The following is a 21,788-nucleotide window of genomic DNA, read 5'->3' on the forward strand; positions in this document are numbered from 1 at the left end:
GCGTTAGCTATCGCCCCTGAGACTTAATCTAATAATCAACTCATATTTGCTATTTACAAATAATAAAACAAGCTCAGAGGCCTTTGGGTCCTTGCAGCCATCCAAAGGGATCTACAGCTTCATAAAAGCCAGTCTTGCAGGGCGCTGTGGCACACGCTTGTAATCCTATTGGCTCTGGAGGCTGAGGTAGGAGGACCGCGAATTCAAAGCCAGCATCAGCAATTTAGGGAGGCGCTAAGCAACTCAGTGAGACCCTGTCTCTTAAAAAAAAAAAAAAAAACTGGGCTGGGGATGTGGCTCAGTGATTAAGTGCCTCTGAGTTCAATCGCAGTACCTAAAAAAAAAAAAAAAGCCATTCTTGAGTCAGAGAGGTAAAGCGCGACTGGGTGGGGGGTGTCACACAGTAGAACACAACCAGATCCTTGCGCACAGTGTTTGGAAGGTGACAGGTCCTGAATGGTGGCCCCCAAACCTGAGCACGCACCGGCCGCCTCGGAAATCAAACTGCCCTGATCCCGAGGCTCCGCCAGAGGGCGCCGAGGGCCACAAAACTGAGCGCGCGTGGGCGGGCGGAGCGCCGGGACAGCGTGTCCTGGGAGCGGCGGGTGTGGCCTGGGTGTGCGTCCGAGGACAGCACGGAGTGCGATGCCTGGCGCGGGCCGATCCCCAGGGCGTGTGCGCGCGCAGGGTGGTCCTTGGCAGCCTGCTCTCCGCAGGACCCCGCCCCTCCCTGGCGTTCCATGTCCCAGGCTGGGTACCCGAGTCGTGCCAGCCCAACTCGGCGGCCCGGGCAGGCTAGGGTCATGTTGTGCCCAAGCGCGCACTCACACAAGCCCAGGCCCGGCGCTGGTTCCCAGGCCCCGCGGCTGGAGGCGGAGAGAGGGATGTCCCAGACAAGGGGGGGGGCGGGCCCCAAAGTAACTTCTCTTCGGAAAATATGCAGGGCTGGCCCCCAGCCCGGGCCTGAGTCACCGGGCTCCGCTGCGCTGACTCACGGACCCTCCCGACCCCGCGAGCTACGAGGGCCTCCCCACCCCGAGTCCACCCAGGGCGCCGCTGCCCTGGAGGGGCGCGGGCCACCCTGCCCCGAGACAGCGCGACTCCGGCAGAGGAAGAAGCCTTGCCTTTATTCGCTCTACGGGGACACTGTCTGGCTCTTGGCCCTCCCAGCGCGGGTGGGGCCGACGGTGGGCGCGCGCATCGTGGCCAGCCACCTGGAGGAGCGCCCTCTCCAGCTGTTTGGTTCTCCCGCGTCCTTTCCGCGGGGCTTCCCACCAGGGCCGAGCCCTGATGCGGAGGAGGCACGAGAGGGCGTGGGGGGGCCCCTTGGGGAGGGAGGGGAGGGCGGCTGTAGCACCAAGAAATCGCTCCCCACGATCCCTGAAAAGGGGCTGCAGGAAAGCCCCCAGGCCTTTGCATCGTGGGGGCTACGTTGAAGTATGGACTGACATATGGACTGAGCCCGGTGCGGGGCAGAGACTGGAATGCTGCAGTCCTCAACCCCAGGAGCCTGCGGGGGGTGGGGGGGGGCAGGGCCGGGCTGGGCCTTTCAATCCAGGGCAGGTGGGCAGTGGACAGAGTACCTCCAGGGCGTACAGTCTGGGGGGAGCCGGACAGACCGACTGAAAGGGCTTTTCCACGTGCTGCAGGATCCTTATTAAAGAAATTTGGGGAATCAGAATTTCCGGGCTTTCCTGGGGACAGAAAGGGGCTGAAGAAGGGTCCATCTGAGGAAGCAGGGGCGTGTCTCCTCTCTGAGCCCCCAGTGGTCCCAACACCTGAGGACACGATGTGGGGGAGGGTTCTTGCCTGGCTGGGCAGGAGGAATAGGGGCAGAAGGGAAAGTTTATCTGTCACTTGAACCCAGTGGTCTCTCACCAATGGAGAGGGACAAGGGGTCCTACCTGGAATCAATTATGTGTTTGTGTGGCTATGTATCTGCCCTCTCCTGAGGCTGTCAGCTTCATGAGGGCTGGGCAAGTAGTAGGTGCTCAATAAATATCTGAATGAATGTTGGGTAGATGGGTGCCTGCGTGCTTTCGTGTGAGGTGCCCAGGTGCGTGTGAGGGTCGAGGTGGAAAGGGTGCAGAGAAGCCTTGCCACTCCCTTTGGACCCCACTAAATGCTTAGAGTGTCTGGCGGTGGGCGGAGGAAGCCCCCACTCCAGTCCTTGCAGCTGCGCAGGTAGGATGCGTGCAGACAGGGCGGGGCCAGAGGGTTATGTGCGCGCAGCCGACTGGAGCTGGGGAGCCACAGCAGGGCAAGTGGGAGGGAGGGCCTGCGGGTGGTGGCGGGCTCACTCTGCCGAGCCCTTATGGCGCCGCTTGGAGGGTGGCACTAGACGACGAGGCAGGTTGGTGGGCAGCCCGTGGCCCTCGAGCTTGGCCTCGATGAGGTGGCTGGCCAGGGCGAACTCCTCGTCATCAAGCATGCCGTCGCGGTCAACGTCGCTCAGCTTCCAGATGCGCCCCAGCACCGAGTTGGGCAGCTTGGTGCCCACCATCCAGGTCTTGGCCTTGGAGCCGCTCAGCTTGCCGTCGGCGGGTGCCAAGTTGTAGAAGATCTCGTCGTATTTGGACTTGTCCTTGGTCACCACCCATTCGGCCTCGTCGTCCGAGCCTTCCTCGCCGTCCTCCAGCGCCTCATCAGGCCCCCGCTCTATGAAGGGGCCCATGTGGGTGCCCTCAAAAGCGCCGCCCTGCACCCCGGCCTCCGTGCTCTCCAGCTCCTCCTGCCGCAGCAGCGGCATGAGCTTGGCGATGTCGTGCGTCAGCATTTCATCCAGTGCCTCCAGCAGCTTCGGCTTGAGCGAGTGGAACTTGGTGAAGTCATGTGCCATCAGCAGCTCCTGTAGTGGAGAGCAGGAACACTGAGAGGTCGGGGAGCCCTCTCTAGGCCCTTGGGGTGCAGGCCTGAGGACGCTTGGGAGCACTGAATACCAGCTCTTCCCAATAGCTGCAGAAGCTTTTGAATATCCAAACAGCGCTTTCTGCTTGGGCACTCCCACCCCCTCTTCCCTACCCAAGTCTAGCGGTCTGAAATGCAGACAAGGGCTGGAGGTTCTGCAGCTATTTCATATCATGAGGTTTCTTGGACCTGGCAGCAAGCATGGAAGAAAAGACAGAAAGGGACAAGGTTCTCAGCTCTGTGAAGCACCAAACCAGCCCTGAACCAGAAGACACTTGAGCAAGAGAGTCCCCAGGGCCCTCGGATGAGTCAGAACAGTGGCCCTTCACCAGATGGTGGAGGAGGAGTTCAATATTTTAGTGCACCTGCCAGCCCTGCCCACCCTCCACTCCACCCCAGGAGTCCGGCCAGCACCCCACCATTTTGCAAGTTAAGAAAAGTCAATTCCATCAGTCCTGTGCAACACAGCAAGACCTCCATCTCAGAGAGAGAGAAAGAGAGAAGGAAAAAGAAAACTCAGCAGGACAGTGGAGCAGCGGTCATCCCAGTGACTCAGGAGGCTGAGGCAGGAGAATCCCAAGTTCAGGATCAGGCTGGGCAACTTAGCCAGACCCTGATTCATAATAAAAAATAAAAGGGGGCTGGGGTTGTGGCTCAGTGGTAGAGCACTTGCCTGGCATGTGTGAAGCACTGGGTTCGATTCTCAGCATTGCATATAAATAAATGAATAAAATAAAGGTCCATCAATCTAAAAAAAAACACTTAAAAAGTAAATAAATAAATAAATAAATAAATAAAATAGAAAGAACTGGGGGTGAATCTCAGTGCTAGATCCCCCCGGCTTCACCCAGTACCAGAAAAAAGCATTTTCTTTTCCAATTCTTGCCACCGTGTCACTGTACCACAGGGGCGCAGCTGAGTAACTGGTGCCCAAGCTGGGCGGTAGGGTTAGGATCCTGGGACACCCGCGCTCTGCCCAGGCCATTCTGCTCTGGAGCAGCTGAGGGGTGGGTTTGTGGTCACTGGATTGCACACTGGAACCCTAAGTCACTGCGCCAGGAGAGTCCTTGCCAAGGACTCTCTGCATGCACCATGCTGTTTTCCAGAGCCCAGGAGAGTGGCTCCCGGTGTGACTGCAAAGGGGGAGGGCTGTGACGGGTGGGGGGAGTGCCGTCTGAGGACACCCAGCTCCACCTCCTAGAAGCTGGGTGGCCTCGGGTAGTGGCTTCACCTTGGTTTCCATGGTTTTGTTTTGTTCACTTTGATATCCAGGATTGGACCCAGGGGTTCTTCCACAAAGCCACATCCCAGCCCTTTTAATGTTTTATTTTGAGACAGAGTCTCACTAAGTTGCTGAGGGTCTCCCTGAATGCCAGGGCTGGCCTCGAACTTCTGATCCTCCTGCCTCAGCCTCCCAAGTTGCAGCCACCATGCCCTGCTTGGTTTCCATGTTTGTAAAACAGGGGTGATGACATGAGCGTGGTGGTATAGTTGGGCTCTTGAATGTCCCCAAAGGATCATGTGTTGAAGCTTGGTCCCCAGGTTAGCAGTGTCCAGAGATGGACCTTTGGGAAGTGATGGATCCCCAGGGCTTGGACCTCATGGATGGATGAGTCCGTTGGCGGTTGGTGGCCGGGGCTGGGAGGGGGGGAGTATTGGGAGGCCTAGTTGAAGGGAGTGGCCCCTGGGGACTGTATCTCATACTGCCCACTCCCAGCCTGTCTCTTACTGCTCCCTGGCCACTCGCCCCTCCGCCCTGCTCTGCCTCACCCAGGCCTACAAGCAAGGGAGCCAGCTGCCCGTGGATAGAGACCTCGGAAACCCTGAGCCAAAGTAAATCTTTCCTCCTCTGGGTTGTTTGTCTCAGGTATTTTGGTCACAGTGAGGAAAACCTGACTAACACACGCAGGGAAAGCCAAACAAATTCCTCTGGATGAAGTGCTCGGCAGCCACTGTGCCTCTAGCCCAGTGGCTCTCAGCAGGGGTAATGTTGTCCCCCCAGGGGACAGTTGGCAACATCTGGGACATTTCTCTCTTTCTTTTAAAATATTTATTATTTTTTGGTTCTGGGGATTGAACCCAGGGATACGCTACCACTGAGACACATCCTCAGCCCTTTTTGCTTTGAGACAGGGTCTCACTAAGTTGCTGAGGCTGGCCTCAAAGTTGCCTTGGCCTCCTGAGTGACTGGGATAATAGACACGTGCCACCTCACCTGGCATCTGGAGGCATTCCTGAGGGACAGAGCTGAGGAGGCGGTACTGGGCAGAGGCTGCTCCACTTCCTGCAGTGCACGCCCCCCTCCTCCAAGAATCATCCACCCCAATGTCTGTCACAGGCATTGAGAAGCCCAGATGTAGCCCCAGCTTTGGGCCAGGGCGGGCAGACAGTTCAGCATGACCAGGTTGATGCGGGCATATGCCCATCTCCCAGGGGAAGAAATTCAGACTCCCATGGGGCTCCACTTGGCCAGGGTCACTGAGCTGCTGGTGGCCAACGGGGACTCTGCCCAATCCTTTGGGGTCTAGGCTGCAACTGTCTCTCCCTCACAAGTCACAGGCTTTCGACATCAGCCAAAGTCAGCCTCAGAACCGAGGCTGGGCAGAGGCTAGCCCCCAGCCTCCCTGAGCACAGCCTGTCTCCACACCCCGGGCTCCTGCCTGCCCACCCACCTCCCAGGCTGCATCACATCCCTGCCAGCACTCCCCCAATGCTTGAGGAGCCCCCACGGGTCCCCAGCGTCCATTCTGCCCTTCTTCCTCGGTGCTGGATCCCTTGACTGTGCCTGATATCAGCCACCAAGAGGAAGAACCATGCTCTCAGCAGCCCCCAGCCATGTGACTGAGTCCAGCTAAGTGGACGTGAGCAAGGAGTTGCTCATGCAATTTCTAGGATTACCATGTTCAATATGGTAGCCCATGGCCCCGTGTGGGTATTTAAACCAGTTAAAATTAAATAAAATCCATGATTCAGTCTTAAGATTTTTTTTTCAGTGCTAGGGATCAAACCCAGGGCCTCATGTTGGCTAGGCAAGGGCTCTGCAACTGAACTGTACCCCCAGCCCAGGAAGTGTCCTTAAAGAGAGTGACTGTACCCTTCTCTTCCTTTCCCTCCCTTCTTGCTGGATGGAATGCAGATACAATGTCTAGATTTTCTGCAGTTGTTTTGTACCATGAGGTTTCTCAGGACACAGAGGCCAGGCATGGAAGAGAAATAAGACAGAAGGGGGCCTTACACAGCACCAAAGCAGCCCTAGACCCTATTCTTGTGGGTTTTCTCCTGATCCATCAGACTAACTCACAAGCCATGCTCCCATGGACCCACGTGCAGGGGACTTTCCCACATCTGCCACCGTCCCTCCAGCTTTCCAGGCCCCTCTCTAGAGCTCACTGGAGGTGAACTTCCGCCCCCACCACCCACCCCCTGGGCAGCCTCGCACCTGCATCTTCTGGCAGTCGGGAAAGTCCCCGGGGGAGATGTGGTGCTCCAGCTGAATCTTGGCAAAGATGACGGGCAGCTTGAGGATCAGCTGCTTCTTCTTGTTCTCCTTCCCAAACACAGAGGGCATCTCCTTCTTCAGGTAGCTGATGATGTACGCGTGAACCTGCAGAGCAGCATCCTCACCTGAGCCCGGGCAGCCACAGGGAGGTGACCAGCAGGGCGCGGCCTGGGGGTCTGCATTCATAACCCGGGGGGGGGGGGTGCAGCTGCTGCAGGCCAGGCAGCCTCTCTGAACCCTGCTGCCTTATCAGCCGGGGCTCCCCTGGACTCCCCTCTCTTGTAAGTGATCCCCACCCCTCCCAGGCTCCAGCTCCCCTCCAGCCGTCCACTCCCACATGCCAGCCTGGACCTCTCCCTGAGCTCGAGCCTCAGCTAATGGCCTCCTTGACATTCCTCACCGGCTCCGCACCCTGACACCCCAAGTGGAATCCAGGTCCAGCCCCAGACTGTCACTCTAAGCGGTTCCCCTGTTAGAGAAGAGGAGCCCTCGTGACCTGCCTGGTCTGCCCCTGCGGCCTCTGCCCACCAGGCAGCACCAGGCCTGATCTGCTTCTCATCCACGTTCAGAATTCCTGCCCTAGCTGACGAGGCCCTATGGGGCAATTCTCCAAGTGTCTCCAGGGAACGCTAGGGGCCCCAAGACCCTTTCAGAGGTTCCCACGGCCCAAACTCTTTAATGATAATACTAAATCGCCAGGTGCAGTGGTGCAGAGGGATCACAAGTTCAAGCCCAGCCTCAGCAATTTAGGAGAGAGCCTGTCTCAAAAAGTCAAGAAAGACCTGGGGCCGGTGTGGTAGTGCACGCCTGTAATCCCAGCAGCTCAGAAAGCTGAGGTAGGAGGATCAGGAGTTCAAAGTCCAGCCTCAGCAATTTAGGGAGACCCTAAGTAACTCAGCAAGACCCTGTCTCTAAGTAAAATACAAAAAGGGTCTGGGGATGTGACTCAGTGGTAAAGCACCCCTGGGTTCAAATAAATAAATAAATAGCCATTTGTTCCTGAGACTTTTTGGTTTTTGCTCTAGTTTCTGTACCAGGGATTGAACCCAGGGGTGCTCTACCACTGAGCTCCATCCCGTGCCCTTTTTACTTTTTGAGATAGGGTCTTGCTAAGTTGCTGTGGCCTCAACCTTTCCACCCTCCTGCCCCGGCCTCTTGAGTCACTGGGACTATAGATGTACAGCACCCTGCCCAGCGACAGTGAAGTTTCTAAAAAATTACAAGATGTCTAACATTGAGACTGATGGAATGTTTGAACAGAGCAGAATCAGGCTGTCTCCTTTGAAGCCAGATGTTAAAGTGATTTGCAAAAAAATGAAAAACAAATATATAGCCTGGTATGGTGGCCACCCTGTAATCCCAGTGTCTTGGGAGACTGAGGCAGGAGGATCGAAAGTTCAAAGCCAGCCTCAGCAACTTAGTGAGACTGTCTCAATAAAAAGGGCTGGGGGTATAGGTCAGTACATAAGTGCCCCTGGGTTTAATCCCTAATTCCACAAAACAGAAACAACAATTTAAAAGTTTTTAAGAATGTTATTAAAAATGTTTTTAAAGAATCATAGGTTTCAACTATTAAAACTTTCAGTGATGGCCTTCACCAGCTGATTGAGTGATTTCTTCCCACCCTCCACCACCCAGTCTCCTCCAGCCACCTGGGATTTGCTACCTCAGGGCCTTTGTACTTGCTGTACTCTGGGCCTGGAATGCTCTCTCTGCAGATCGCCACTCAGCTCACCACATCCCCTCCTTCAGACCCCCCCACTACAGTCCCTCACCAGCCTCCCTCTCCTGGGCATCACTTGTTCAGTGTCTGCTTCCCCACTAAGCTGTCATTCTTCCAGAAAAGGAATGTCGTTTGTTCTCTGCTGTATTCCAGGGCCTAGAAGAGTGTCCCAGCAAAGTGTGGACACTCAGCTTGGTCTAAGGTTTCCCTCCCGGCATCTCACCCTCTTCAGAATCTGGCCTCCTGAGATCCTGGCTTCGGGAATCACAGCACCTGGAATTCCCCCTCTAGCAGCTACCAGTTCAACCTAAGGGCGGGCGGGAGGACTCCCCCGGCTACCTGGCAAGGATGGGAAGCCCAAGAGCCCCTAAGGGACAGGGAGAGCTCCTGAAGGGAGGGAGACAGTGTGAGCTGTCGGTGGCCAGATATGGCAAAATCATTCTTGAGGAGGGGGTGTGGAGGGGGCGTGACACGGCTTGGGGTCACACTGGACCTGAATTCCATGCCCCAAGGTGCTGAGCGCACTAGGGAGCCATGGATGAACCCGCTGGGAGGGGTGGGTGTGGCCTATGGACCAGAGAGACCAATCACTGCAGGGGTGTGGCCAGACGTGTGGGTGGAGCCTACGAGAGCGGGCCAATGGGGCGAGGGGGCGGGACCTGCAGCGGTTCCACGGGGATCCAGAGGGAGACCGCTGGCGGGAGGTCGCTGATGGCTTTTCCAGAGAGGAAGCGGGGGAAGGTGCCAGGAAGAGATAAGGTGCAGGGCGGGCTGGGCCGGGGCGCGGGTCGAACTCCGGGGTTTGTCCGCCTTTCCGGAGCCGCCTCCTGCCTGACGGGGGCACCAGGTGTCCGGCCCCGCCCCGCCCCCTCGGTCCCCGCGCCTGGGTTCCAGCTCCCGCCTCTGCTTCCCCCAGGGACCTGAGGGAACGAGGATGAACCGGAGGCTGAGAAGGACGGGGGAGGCCGAAAAAGGGGGAGGATATAGAGAGCAAAGGAGTCAGGGTGAGAAAGAAAGGATGAAAGAGAGAGAGAAAGAATTAGAGAGACAGACAGACTGGCAGCCACCGAGAGCTGGTGGGAGAAGAGAGGGCTGCCTCTCCTGGCAGGATTCCTGGGGGGAGGGTCTGACTCGCTGCCCTGCTCCTCAAACCAACACCTCAGCTCCCCAGCACCTCAACCTTCCCGGCTGCCCTGCTGCCAGCTTCCTGCCCCGCCTCCACCCTGGCAGCCTCGCCTATGAGTGTTCCATTTGGCCTCCAAAATCACTCTTCCACCAGTTTCTGTGCTCTCCTCTCCCTCCCCAAGGCCTGACCAGGCTGGCTCCTCCAGCCTCCTCCCTGGTCTGCAGGCCCCAAGTCACACCCACCTTCAACCACCCTCCAGAAGGCAGCCTGAGTGGAACCCTGCCTCTCCCAACTCTCACCTTCCATGGCTCCCCATGTCCTTGGGACCAAGCACAAACTCCTCAGCACAGCCCACCAGTTCCCAGGTGTTCTGGCTCCCAGCCACCTCCCCAAGCTCAAACCGAGTTACTCACACTTTCTACACTGGGTTCAACACAGACATTTTTCCTCAAAGGCCCTCTCCTCCACGAAGCCCTCCTTGTCTGGCCCCAGCCTGATTATGCTGGCCTGTCATTGTCTGGGGATGGGTCTGTCTCTTCCCCAGAATCCCCGCAGGTCCTGGGACTGCCTTGGGGTTTGGGGGGAACCAGCAGGGCAGGGCTGGAACTGCCTTGGTCATTACTGTGTCCCCAGGACTGCCCAGCAGAGGGCCAGGCACAGAGGACACCTTGTTCAATTTGTGGGTCTGTCTAGTGTCCTCATTTGACAAATATTTCCTGAGCGATTCTGTTTTAGCACTGCGGCTACATGAGTGGAGGAAGTCAAAGATCCCTGATTCCCTGGAACTTAAACAGGAGGCAGGAGGCAGACAGTGAACACAGACTCCCCAGTGAGGCTGACCCGAGGGAGGCCGTGATGGTGGGAAGGCTAAAGCAGAACCCGCAGGGCCAGAGCTGTGTTCCTGAAAGGGAGGCGGCAGGGCCCTCCTGAGAAGGTGAAGTTTGAACAGAGACTTGAAAGGCAACCAGTGAGGACAGCCCAGTGGGAGGGAGGCACGGAGGCCAGAGGTGAAGCTTCTAGGAGGACTTCACCCCAAGTACAAAGACGCTGAGGGAGGGTAGAGGCAGCCAGGAAGGGAGCAAGGTGAGGACAGAGGGGAAGGGCGGGAGGAGATGACCTGTGGGCCACCTGAGGAGTCGGCTTTTGTTCCGAGACAGGGGACAGGAATTGGAAACAAGCAAGGCCAGCCACCAGAACACCGGATTGGCGGTGGGAGATGGAAGAAGGCACATCACAGAGGAGACCAGCCAGGAGCTGCAAAGTACAAACTCAAGGTAGAGAAGTGACCCTCTGCCCCTTTCCAGAATGATCCAGCTCACTGCCCTGGTGCTAAGTCGGTGCCAAGCAGCCCGGGAAGGAAGGAGGGAGGGAGGGAGGCCAGGCAGATGGCCGGCCACTGCTCACCCGCACCAGCCGCGCCCTCTTCACCAGGTCGTTGAGCTTGCGCAGCGCGGCGTGGCGGGGCAGCCCCTGGATGTCGCGGAAGAGGTCCTGCTCCTCCAGCTCGAACAGACGCCGGTTGTCGGGCACCAGGAGCGGCTGGGACCAGAAGGAGCCGATGTAGACGCGCAGGACCTCGGGCGTGCCCACCACCTTGCCCAGCGCCCACATGAGCGCGCCGTAGACGCGCATCAGCTGCTGCGTCTCCACCATGTCGGCCTTGTTGAGAACCACGCGGATCTTGTCCTCGTGGCCCCGCAGGGCCTCGATGGCCTCGGAGAACTCGTCCGAGATCTCCAGCTTGTGCGCATCGAAAAGCAGGATGATGAGGTCCACGCGCTCCGCAAACCAGCGCAGCACAGCTGGGAAGTCGTAGCCTGGGGAGTGGGAGGCGCGGGCGGAAGTCAGACCCCACCCTCGAGCCAGAAAGTAGCACCCATTCTTTTGGACGGGATAGTGGACTGCACAGATGTCCAGCCGTTAGCTCTCCAAATCCTGGTCTATAGGAAATGGCCAACAGCGCCAGGCCCGTGGCTCCACTCTGGCTCCCCCCAGAATCACCCTCCACCCAGCCATCGCTGTGGCTCCAGCCCCTCAAGATACCTGGCTTGCTTTTCATTCTTCATTCATTCATTAGGCTGTGGGGGGCCTTGGAATGGCTGCATTGCTCATTAAAGTAAGAGACCCCCGTACTGTGGACACGCCCAGTCTCCCAAGCCTCCTAGCTTCCTGGTCCCTCCCCAGGGCCTGCCAGATCTCCCACAGTCCACTGTCTGTGGTTCTGCTGGTTGGTTCTTGCCGTATTTACTGGGAGTCCTATCTGAGCCAAGCGGGTCTTGGGCGCTGGGATGCCGCAGACAAGCTTCCCGCCCTCGGAGTGCACCCATCCCCCCTCTTCTTACCATCGCGGTTGACTCTTTGTTCCCCATAAAGCAAAGCTTGGAGAACAGAAAGAAATGGTTGAGACCCCCTGGCCTGGCAGTCAGAAAGACCCGGATTTGAATTCCTGCTCCACCCCATCAGCTATGTGACCTTAGGCAAGTAACTTAACCTCTCTGGTGTTTCCTCTTCTATAAAATGGAAATCACAATAGAACCTACGTTATAGATCTATTGTGAAGATTAAAAGGATATGTATGAGCTAACATGGGGAAGATAGTGCCTGGCATCAGACTGTACACATAAAAATGGGTGAGCTTGGGGGCTGGGCTGGGGCTAAGTGGTAGAGCGCTTGCCGAGCCTGTGTGAGGCACTAGTTCGATTCTCAGCACCACATATAAATGAATTAGATAAAGGTCAATTGACAACTAAAAAAAATTTTTTAAATGGGTTAGCCTGCTGAGTGCAATGGCACAGGCCAATAATCCTAGCCACTCAGGAGACTGAGGCAAGAGCAACCTAGGGAGACCCTGTCTAAAAAGTTTTTTAAAGGGCTGGGGTGGCTCAATGGCAGAGCACTTGCCTAGCATTTGTGAAGGCCTGGGCTCAATCCCCAGCATCACACACACACACAAAAAAGTGTATGAGCTTCTGGCTTCTGGCATGTAATTATACTTCAATAAAACTATTAAAGACAAAGCAGCGCTGGGAGCAGAGGAAGTGCTCAGCAAGCTTTAGTCATGGTCTCATCAGACCTTGTGGGGGTCATTCTGGAACCATCCTCTGAGCTGCTGCTCTGTGGGGGAGGTGGAGGCAGCCCAGAACTGCCCTCACAGGCCCGCCATCCACTGAGGACGTGGACCTCCCCAAATGGCCAGGCTGGAAGCGAGGGAATACAGGGATCCCTGCAGCCTGGAGTGCACCTGGCCTGGTCAGGGCAGTCAGGGAAGGCTTCCTGGAGGAGGGGACCTGCAGGGAGTGGCACTGGCTTTCCTGGCTTGAGCCTGCTCTCCAGACAGAAGGAGCTCAGCGTTCCGCAGCACACAGGAGGCTAGCTCTCCTATGACCCCACGTTCCAGATGAGAAAACGGAGGCAGGAGACGCTCTGGGACTTCACTGAGACACCCAGGCAGGAGGTCACAAAGATGCTGTGGGACCCAGCAGACCCAGACATCAGTGTATGTGCACACACACAGCACACCCAATGAATGCCCTCAGTGACAACAAGCCAGAGCCCCATGGGCCTCCATGCTCCACTGGGGAGCTGGTACTGGGGCCAGTCCTGCCCAGGAGGAGGCAGGCTGCTCACTGGACAGCTCGGTGGGGTGGACCATGTTTTGAGGGAGGAAGGGCCGGCTGGAGGGACCGCAGCTGGGCCTCTCCCTCCAACATCCACACACACTGGCCCGGATTTGGAAAGTGTGTCTCATGGGGCAGGCCGGGCGGGGTGTGGGGGCCGGGAGTGTGGGAATGAGACGTGGCAGAGAGGAACAGTCCTTCTTCTCCACTACAGGCTCCTACTGTGCGCCACACATTGAGGGCTTTGCCTGTGTGACCTGTTCAACCTTCTGACAACCTAGGAGGGGACATCATCGTGCCCTCACAGAGGAGAAACCGAGGCAAGAGATAAGGGGTGTCCTCAAGCTTCCGGGGTTTAAAGGCAGCAGAGCCCAGATCTGAGGCCCAAGGCCCCACTCAGCTAGCATTACACACACGTGTGTTCACAGACATTACCCGCAGAGGTAGCCACACCCCCACCAATGCACACACATGAACACACACCAGCACACACAGCCCCACACAATCAGAGCCACAAACTGCAAGTCATGCCCTCGCTCATGATCCGGAAACGCACAGTTACTTATGTTCCCACAATCACAAAGACACTGTGGGACCCACAGCCGACAGCAGACCCAGACAACAGCATGTGTGCACACACACCAGCACACCCAACGCCCTCAGTGACAACAGATTCACACAACCCCACAGCCTCCCAGATGTAAAGACATCCACATGGCCACAACCACACACTGTTGCACAAGACACTCCTGCACACACACTCACATACACACTTGCACAACTGGATAGCAGACAGAAGGCGCTCACTGCATCTACAGCGCATCAGGAGGCTAGCACCCTGTGACCCCACATCCCAGATGAGGAAATGCAAGAGCAATCCCTCTGCCCTACCAGGGTCCTACAGCCACAGTCACATGCAGTGCAGACACAGGGCCCAGGCCTCTCACACAGACAGGCACACCAGCCCACTCGGACCCACGGTCTCACGCCTTCCAGATGCAGGCTGAAGGATCCACATGGGCCAGACGCCTTCTCAGACACACACCGGGACACACGCGGGCATTCTCCAAGACAAGTGCCTGGAGGGAGGTACAAGGATGGGGATCCCACGATTCTCCAGTCCTGCAGGATCCCTCAAAGTCACATCCAGTCACACCTTCAGGCACACACGGATTCCCCGACACACACGCGCACACACACCAAACCACTCAAGTTCAGAGTCATGACCTGGGTTGTAACACGTTGTCTCCACACTCAGTCATCGGCAGCCACCCACGCCCAGCCACCGGGTCCCAGGACGCACACAGTTACACCCGGGCCGGGCACGCAGCCTCCGGTTCCTTGGCCCCACTGCCTCTGCAGCCTCTGCAGCCTCTGCAGCCTCTGCGCGGAGACCTGCTCCCTCCCGCCGCCCGGCCTGGCCCGGGTGGAGCCGCAGGAATCCTCCCCTGCGTGCCCTCAGGCTCCCCAGGCCGCCCCTGGACGCTGGCCAGGGACACGGTACTGCTAGCGCCCGCCCCGCCCCGCCCCGGCCTCCTGCAGGGCCTCGGGTCCCCTCTGCCCCACACTGCTGCCTCCTTTGCTCCAGTTCCCGGCCCCTCGAGGCCAGGGGGAGCGGGGAACAGAGATGGTGCGGGGGCGGGGCGCAGATGCTGAGCAGGCCCCGCTGGAATCCACCCCCACCCCGCACAGCTGTTTATAAATTCCAGCCCAGGCCTTGGCCCCGGCCCAGAGTCCCCTCCCAGCCCCTTTCTCAGCCCCATCTGTGGCCCAGAGGTGCCCAGGGTCCCAGAGCCTCCCTGCCCAGGCTCGGCCTCTCTCAGGAGGCTCTCTCCCTCTCCCTCCTTCTGACTCGCCCAGACATGTGGCCCCTGCCTGCTCCCACGTGTCCACCTCCTGCCTGCCCAACCTCCAGATCACCAACATGGAGGACTCCCAGCCTCTCCCAGCCCTCCCAGGAGGCCAGAGTCCTGGAGGCCGCCCAGCCCTCTCCTCCCTCAGACCCAGGGGGCAGGCCCAGCCCCCTCCCTCAGACCCAGGGTCCAGGCCCAGTCCCCTCCCTGAGACCCAGGGTCCAGGCCCAGTCCCCTCCCTGAGACCCAGGGTTCTGCGGGCGCCTCCCTCCTCCCAGGGCCTTGCTCACTCACCCCGGCTCACTCTCTGTTTGGCGCCCGACAGGATGCCAGGTGTGTCAATGATACTGATGCTCTCCAGGACCTGGTTGGGGAGCTGGGCACACATGAACCTGGGAGAGTGGAAGGCCAGGGGTCAACTCAGAGGAGGGCAGAGAAAGAGGACAGGTAAGAGGGGAAGTCCAGACTGTGCAGAGGAGAAGCAGGCAGGGGGGCGGGCCTGGAAAGAGGGACAAGATGGAAGGAGACCGGTATCTAAAACATCCCAAGCTCATGATCTCTGGGTACTTGCCTTGAGTCCAGAGCTATTTCAAGCTCCCCCTGGGGGGTAAGAAACTATAGTCAAACCCATTTTCCAGATGTGCAAGAGAGGCACAGAGAGGTTAAGTCTCTTGCCCAAGGCTGCCCAGCTAGCCAGTGGGGGAGCAAGGACTGGAACCAGGCAGGCTGGCTTCACCAGCTTAGCGGCTGCTGCCCTAGGAAGGAGCTGGAAGGGGGAGACCGCAGCAGAGAGAAGGGAAGGAAGCCCAGTTGCAGGTATGGAAGGTGCCCCCCCCCCCCCCCCCCCCCCCCCCCCCCCCCCCCCGGCAGCGGCCATCGCACCTGTTGAGGAAGGTGTTCCCGAAGGGGTTGAGTTTTCGGAAGGGCTTGTCGGGGTCCACCACCAGGGCATTGCCGGGCACAGTGCCCTCGGTGTCGCCGTGCATGACGGCCACGAAGCAGTCGGTGGTGGGCTCGGGCCCCACCCGGGAGCCGGGCACCTCCTGCTCCAGCAGGTACTGGATGAAGCTGGTCTTGCCCGTGCTGTACTGACCGGCCACCAGCACCATGGGCTTCCCATCGAAGTCAGCGTCCTCCAGGGCCGGGGAGTGGAAGGTCCCGAAGCGGTAGTGCTCCTCCAGGGGCAGCAGCTTCTCACGGTAGAGCTCCTTAAGGGCCGAAGTCACCGTGCGGATGGTCTCGGGCTGCTGGCCCCGAGCCCCGCTCTTCTTTAGCCAGCTGAACATGGTGGCTTGTCGCTGCCCACTGGGTTCACCGAGGGCGACTCGAAGGTGCAGGAGAACAGGGGGTTGATGGTGGACTGCCTGGAGGGAGAAGGCAAACCGAAGGTAGATAGTATGGCGGAGGAGGAGGAGGCGCTGGGAGCACGGATGGCAGGGGTCAGGAGGAAGAAGAGGATCACAGAGCCAGCCCGGGAGGAGGGAGAGATTAATGGTGGTATGTGGAAGAAGGGGAATTGAGAGTGGAAGAACGAGGGGTGGAGAAAGGGGAGAAATGCCTTCCTGAGACTCTCCTTCTCTTCCTCTCTTCTTCCTCTGATGCATTTCCACTGGAATTCCTCCACATTTCAGAAACTGTGGCCCAGAAATGAGCCCGAGACCAATGGCTCCCACCCAGAGCCCCAGTGAGGACCCACAGTTCAGGGTGCCCAGGAAATGCCAGGCCTCTGGGGAGGGCATGAGGATCCCCGTGGGTCAGTAAAGACCAGGCAGGGCCAGCGTTCAAGCTGCTTCACGAGGGACAGGCGGGATGAGGGTCTTAGGAAAGGGACAGCGTGTTCAAAGATTCACACCCAGACAACAGCAGGTGGTGTCCCCAAAGCCACAGCCACGACCATGCCCTGTGATCAGACTGTAGGGTCTGGGTGATATCCCTCTTTATTCCTGACAGGACACTGGTAACAGGTTTTGCTCTTCTTGTTTTGTTTTGTTTTGATCTGGGGTCAGTCTGAGTCGATGCTTACAATTTAACTAGCTTTTCCAGAGCACCCGCTCTGCTCAGATCAGAGTCGCAAACACTGAAAAGGACCCGGGTTCCTTGAGAGAGGACTGATCCCGGGGCTGGGGCAGGGAGAGTACGGAGCCAGATTCCAGAGGAAGCGCCCAGGGATGGGAGGGGCATGTCGCAGGGGCACAGGGCCCAGCTTTAAGGGACTCCCACTAACCAAAGATGTAATTAAGATGTAGTTAATTGCAAATCAAATATAGCAAATTCATAAAGTGACACTTAAAAAGTGGGGGAGATAGCAGGGAGCGGACTTGGGGAAGGAGGGGCTGGAGAGGCAAGGGCGGGCCGGGAGCAGCGAGGGAGCCCAGGGAGGGGGCCCTGGGTGGTGTCCTAGGCTGGGAGGCCGCTGGGGGCCGTCCGAGGAGGATGCCTGGGCTGGCCGAAGGGGCTTTGAGGTTGGCGAGGCAGGAGAGTCGCTCTTGGTGGCAGAGGGACCAAGTTGGACGGACATGGAAGAGGGCCGTGGGGGGCGGCTTGAAGGAGGGAATCTGGAGCTGAGCGGCTGGGGTGGCCGCGACGGGGCGGCTGCGACGGCCTGAGGAGGAGAGTGGGACCCTACAGCCTGGAGGGGCTGGGGACACGAGAGCCCGTGGGGGGTGCAGGGCTGCGGTTTCAGCGCTCGGGGCAGCCGCGGGGCCGGGGCAGCCTGGGCTCGGCGCGGGGGTCGCGAGTGCTCACCGACGGGCGCTGGCGCTGGGTCCTGCGGGTCCGCGGGGATCGGAGGCGCCCGGAGCGGCCTGTGCTCGGGTCTGTCCTGCTGCCTGAGCCGGGTGGGGCCCGAGCGGCCGGGAGGAGGGGCGGGGGGCGGGACGAGCCCCCCCCAAACCCGCGCCGGCCTCTGGCGCCCCCTGGCGGGGGCTGGGGAGCGCACTCTTGGCGGCCCCTCGGGCTGCCAGTCGCGGGTTCGAATTGCGCCTCCTCCTCGGGCATCGGGCCGTCCACGACCTCCGGCTCCTTCTACCGTGGCATAAGGATAGCACTGCCAACGGATAAAACTGCTATGCTTTAAAACTCGAGGTCGTGAAGCGGTTCACAACTCTCCCGATTCCCTGTGGCTCAAAGCCAAAGTCCCCCAGGCCCTCCATGGGCACGCCTCGGGCTCCCTCTCCCTCTCCTCTCGCTGATCCTCAAGCAAGCGCACAGTGCTTGGAGCTCAGAGCCATTGCCGGTGTTGTGCCCTCTCTCTGGACGCCTCTGTCCCCAGGGATCTGCATGGCTTCCTCCCTCCCGTCCTTCAGGTCTCTGCTCAAACGCCACCTCCTCCGAGAAGCCCTCCCTCATCTCCCCGTGCAGCGCCCACCATTTACTCCTCGTCTCCTCTTTATTCTTCTCCACCGTCCTGACAACCACTAAGCTTGTTCTGGGTTTCTCTGCTTCTGTGGCTGTCCCCCTCTGGAGAACACAGCCCCCAGGGCAGGGCTTTCCCGTGGTCCCCTGCCTTGTGCTCACGCTCTGGCGCCCTGCCTGACTGGGGCAGAGGCTCCTTCCAGCCAGCTGAGCACGTCCGTTGTGCAGGGCAGCTCTAAGCTCTCAAAGTGACCTCACGGAACCCTCAGCGTGTCCCAGGGACCAGGTGACCTTACCCTCCTTTTACAGAGGAGACAGTGGAGCCCAGAGAAGTGAATTTAGAAACTTGCTTGTTCAGGACTTAGCAGCGCCCCTGGCCCACAGTAGGTGCTTAAGAAACATCCATACTTATCATCCATGTCCAGAGCTGAGCTCTCCTCCAGGTCCCTGAACCTCTGGGATTCCGCACAGGAGGCCTTGGGGACCTTGCTCCTCTGTGCCTCAGCTGCCTTCCCTGAATCTCTGCTCCAATGGCCTCTTCTGAGAATTCCCCACCCAGCCCCTGGCACTCCTGTCCCCCTCCCTACTTGATTTCCCACCTTGGCCCTTGTCACCATTGGCCAGTCTGTATGTGCTACTAATTTTTCAATCCCCTCCCCTCCAGTTAGAGTGTCAGATTCCCAAGGGCAGGATTTTGTCCAACGTGTTCATTGTTGGCGCCCAGTGCCTAGAACAGTGCCTGGCACACAGTCACTTTTTATTAAAAATAAACGAATTTACTCAGGAGGCTGAGACGGGACGAATTGCAAGTTTGAAGCCAGCCTGGGCAACTTAACAAGACCCTACCTAAAACAAAACAAAACAAAGGGCTGGGGCGGGCTAGGACTAAGTGGTAGACTGTCCAGTGTGTGAAAGGTCTTGGGTTCAATCCTAAGTATAAGATTTTTTTTTTTTAAATCAGGAATAAAACCCAGTGGAGCTTAACCACAGAGCCACATCCCAGCCCTTTTTGTGTTTATTTTGAGATAGGATCTCACTAAGTTACTTAGGCCTTCACTAAATCGCTGAGGCTGGCTTTGATCTCATGATCCTCCTGTCTGGGCCTCCCGAGACACTGGGATCGCAGGCATGTGCTACCATGCCCTGCTTGAATTTTTTTTTTCCCAGTACTTGGGGTGGAACTCAGAGGCACTCTACTACTGAGTCATGCCACCAGCTCTTTATATCTTTTTATTTTGAGACAGGGCCAATCTAAGACTGGCCTAAAACTTTGTGATCCTCCTTCTTCAGCTTCCTGAGGTTATAGGTGTGGCCACCAGTCCCAGCAAAAATTATAATTTATATACTATTTAATATTTACACAGAAAATATTTAATTGATTACAATAATGTACATAATTGGGGTGATGAAAATATTCTAAGATTGTGGTCTGGGAAGGTGGCTCTGTGGTAGAGTGCTTGTCTAGCATGTGTGAGACCCTGGGTTCAATCCCCAGCACAGGCAAACACACACACACACACACACACACACACAGTCACCCTAGAGGGATCTCTGAGTGTCCAACTACCCTGTCTCTTTGAATATGCTGAATAGCCTAGGTGCTGTCTTGCCCGCCTGTATTTCTGTCCCTGTTTCCTGAATCAGCGATCCTATTTCAGGGGTTGCAGCCTCTGGGGTCCCCCTCCCCAAGACACTATCTCATTTTTATTTTGTTCTGCTTTTCTGGTTCCCTCCTTCCCCATCTGTCCAAATGGTCTGGAGAAAATCTGGCACGTGCCACACATGAATGGACCTTGAATAAATCACACCAAGTGAAACAGCCCGTCACCCAGGGACAGATGCTATGTGATTCCACTCACAGGGAGGGACCCAGAGGAGCCAGAGCCAGAGACAGAAGGCAGAATGTGGTTAGCTGGGGGTCACTGGATGCTTACAAATGGTCAATATGTTCAGTTGTGTGTTATATACATTTTACTACAATTTTTTTTTAAAGCAAAAATTTTTAAAAATGGATGGAGGTGACAGCCAGTGTGTCTGGATTTTAGTGGCTGAAGTACGGGTGCTGTCTCTCTTGGTTCAGACCCTGCCCTGGGTCTCTATTACTGGGCCATGTCGTGGGGCCTCCTGATTGACCCCGATGGTTCCTATGGGAAGGGGAAACCCATAGACCACCACCAAGCTGCAGCTGCGACCCGCAAGCAAAGAAGCTTATTTTGTGTGTTCATGGAATGGCAGCCGTTGCCTTCCTCTGCTCCGTGGCACGCAGTCACCCTTTCAGAACGGAGGCCCTGGAAATCACGGCCACCCTCTGAATGCGGCCACCAGGGATCAGAGTCCTGTGATCCAAGACTAGAAGAGAGCCCTTCTCTCACGGTGCTTTATTCGGTCTAGAGCTAGGAAGGGAGCTAGCCCATCCCTCTGAGCCCCCATTTATCAGCTACCCACCCACAAACAACCCCACAGGCCTCTAGAGAAGATGGGCACGTCTGACAGGTCCTGGCGCCACTGCCGCGGTCGCCTAGGCTGGCACAGTGGGCTTGGTTGCCACTCCCCCACCGCCCTTCCCCACTTGGCCGTCAGAGGGCGCCAGTGAGCCTCATCAGCTCACAGTCCTCCAAGGCTTAGAAGCTGGCTGTGGTCCCCTCTTAGAGGAAGAGCCAAGTCACCCCCAGGAGCACAAGGTCCTATAGGATTAGGCTTCCTTTGTTCCCTCCTGACCTTACCTCAGTCTTCTGCCACTTACTTCCTGCGTTCCAACCCCACTGGTCACCTTGCTGTTGGCTGTTCCTTAGATGCTCTTGGCCCAGAGATCCCTGATGTTTCCTGCTAGATTTCATGCATGACTCTGCTTATATGTAACCTCCCTTGCCACCTGATCCTGAGACATGTCATGTGCAGTTGAACAGGCTGTTCATTGTACAAGTCACTGTGAATGAATGGGAGGGGCTAGAATCCAGCTCACCTCCAAAATCCAGGAGGCTGCAGGAGAAAGGGGCACCATTTTCTAGTTTACACAAAGGGGACTAGCGCCTCCCTTGAGAATGTCTGTTGTTGTAGGCCACCCAGTTTGTGGCATTTTGTTACAGAAGTCCAAGGAGACCAACACACTTCGATTTGACTCATCACTGTTTGGTAGCCAATCTTCAAGATGTGCGTCAGCCATATTGGTGAATCTGTCTACTCACCAAAATTTCTTTGAACACCTTAAATCAATACCCCTGGTACTTCCACGGGCATGCACAACAGGACAGCAAAATAGCAAGTCACCCCCACACGTGTTCCCAGGCAACGTGGAAGAGGAACAGGCGCCTCTGTGCGTTCCATTTCAGTGCTCATATTGCAAGCAAGTCGCTTTTATGTGGCACCACATTTTCCACATTCGGGAGCTTCTTGAGTGATTCACTGTTTAAAATGGCCCCTAGTGGAGACTGGAGAGCTGCCTTGGTCACCAAGCGCAAGGCTGTGTTGCGCCTCACGCGGGGGGATATGGATAAGCTGTGGCCAGGCACAAGTTCCATGCTGTTGGCTGAATTCTGAGCCAGGGAGCCAGCGGCACAAGGGTCCCTGGCTATCCTGGGAGACTGGCCCCAGGCCCCACCGTGGATACCTACATCCTTGCCTACTCAAGCCCTGATACAAAATGGCATAGTGACTGCATATAATTATGTGCATCCTGCTGTATGCTTCAAATCATCTCTAGGTGACTTGT

General features: G+C 57.4%; 1 protein-coding gene and 1 long non-coding RNA gene across 2 annotated transcripts; one reads left to right on the top strand and one right to left on the bottom strand.

Annotated features, from left to right (window-relative positions):
- Positions 1-1,108: 1,108 nt before the first annotated feature.
- On the bottom strand, positions 1,109-17,623 carry Ehd2 (EH domain containing 2). Its single transcript, XM_078031779.1, has 6 exons — positions 17,471-17,623; positions 15,608-16,089; positions 15,020-15,117; positions 10,660-11,072; positions 6,347-6,511; positions 1,109-2,848 (listed from the first exon to the last, which is right to left on the bottom strand). The coding sequence occupies exons 2-6, from the start codon at positions 16,009-16,011 to the stop codon at positions 2,297-2,299; spliced, it is 1,632 nt and encodes a 543-aa protein (XP_077887905.1). The 5' UTR covers positions 16,012-16,089; positions 17,471-17,623; the 3' UTR covers positions 1,109-2,296.
- LOC144370746 (uncharacterized) lies at positions 8,762-12,275 on the top strand. Its single transcript, XR_013430676.1, has 3 exons — positions 8,762-8,888; positions 10,409-10,529; positions 10,687-12,275. It is a non-coding gene; the product is annotated as an uncharacterized LOC144370746 (long non-coding RNA).
- Positions 17,624-21,788: the final 4,165 nt, after the last annotated feature.

This window comes from Ictidomys tridecemlineatus, chromosome 15 (assembly GCF_052094955.1).
Source record: "Ictidomys tridecemlineatus isolate mIctTri1 chromosome 15, mIctTri1.hap1, whole genome shotgun sequence".
Taxonomy (NCBI): Eukaryota; Metazoa; Chordata; class Mammalia; order Rodentia; family Sciuridae; genus Ictidomys; species Ictidomys tridecemlineatus.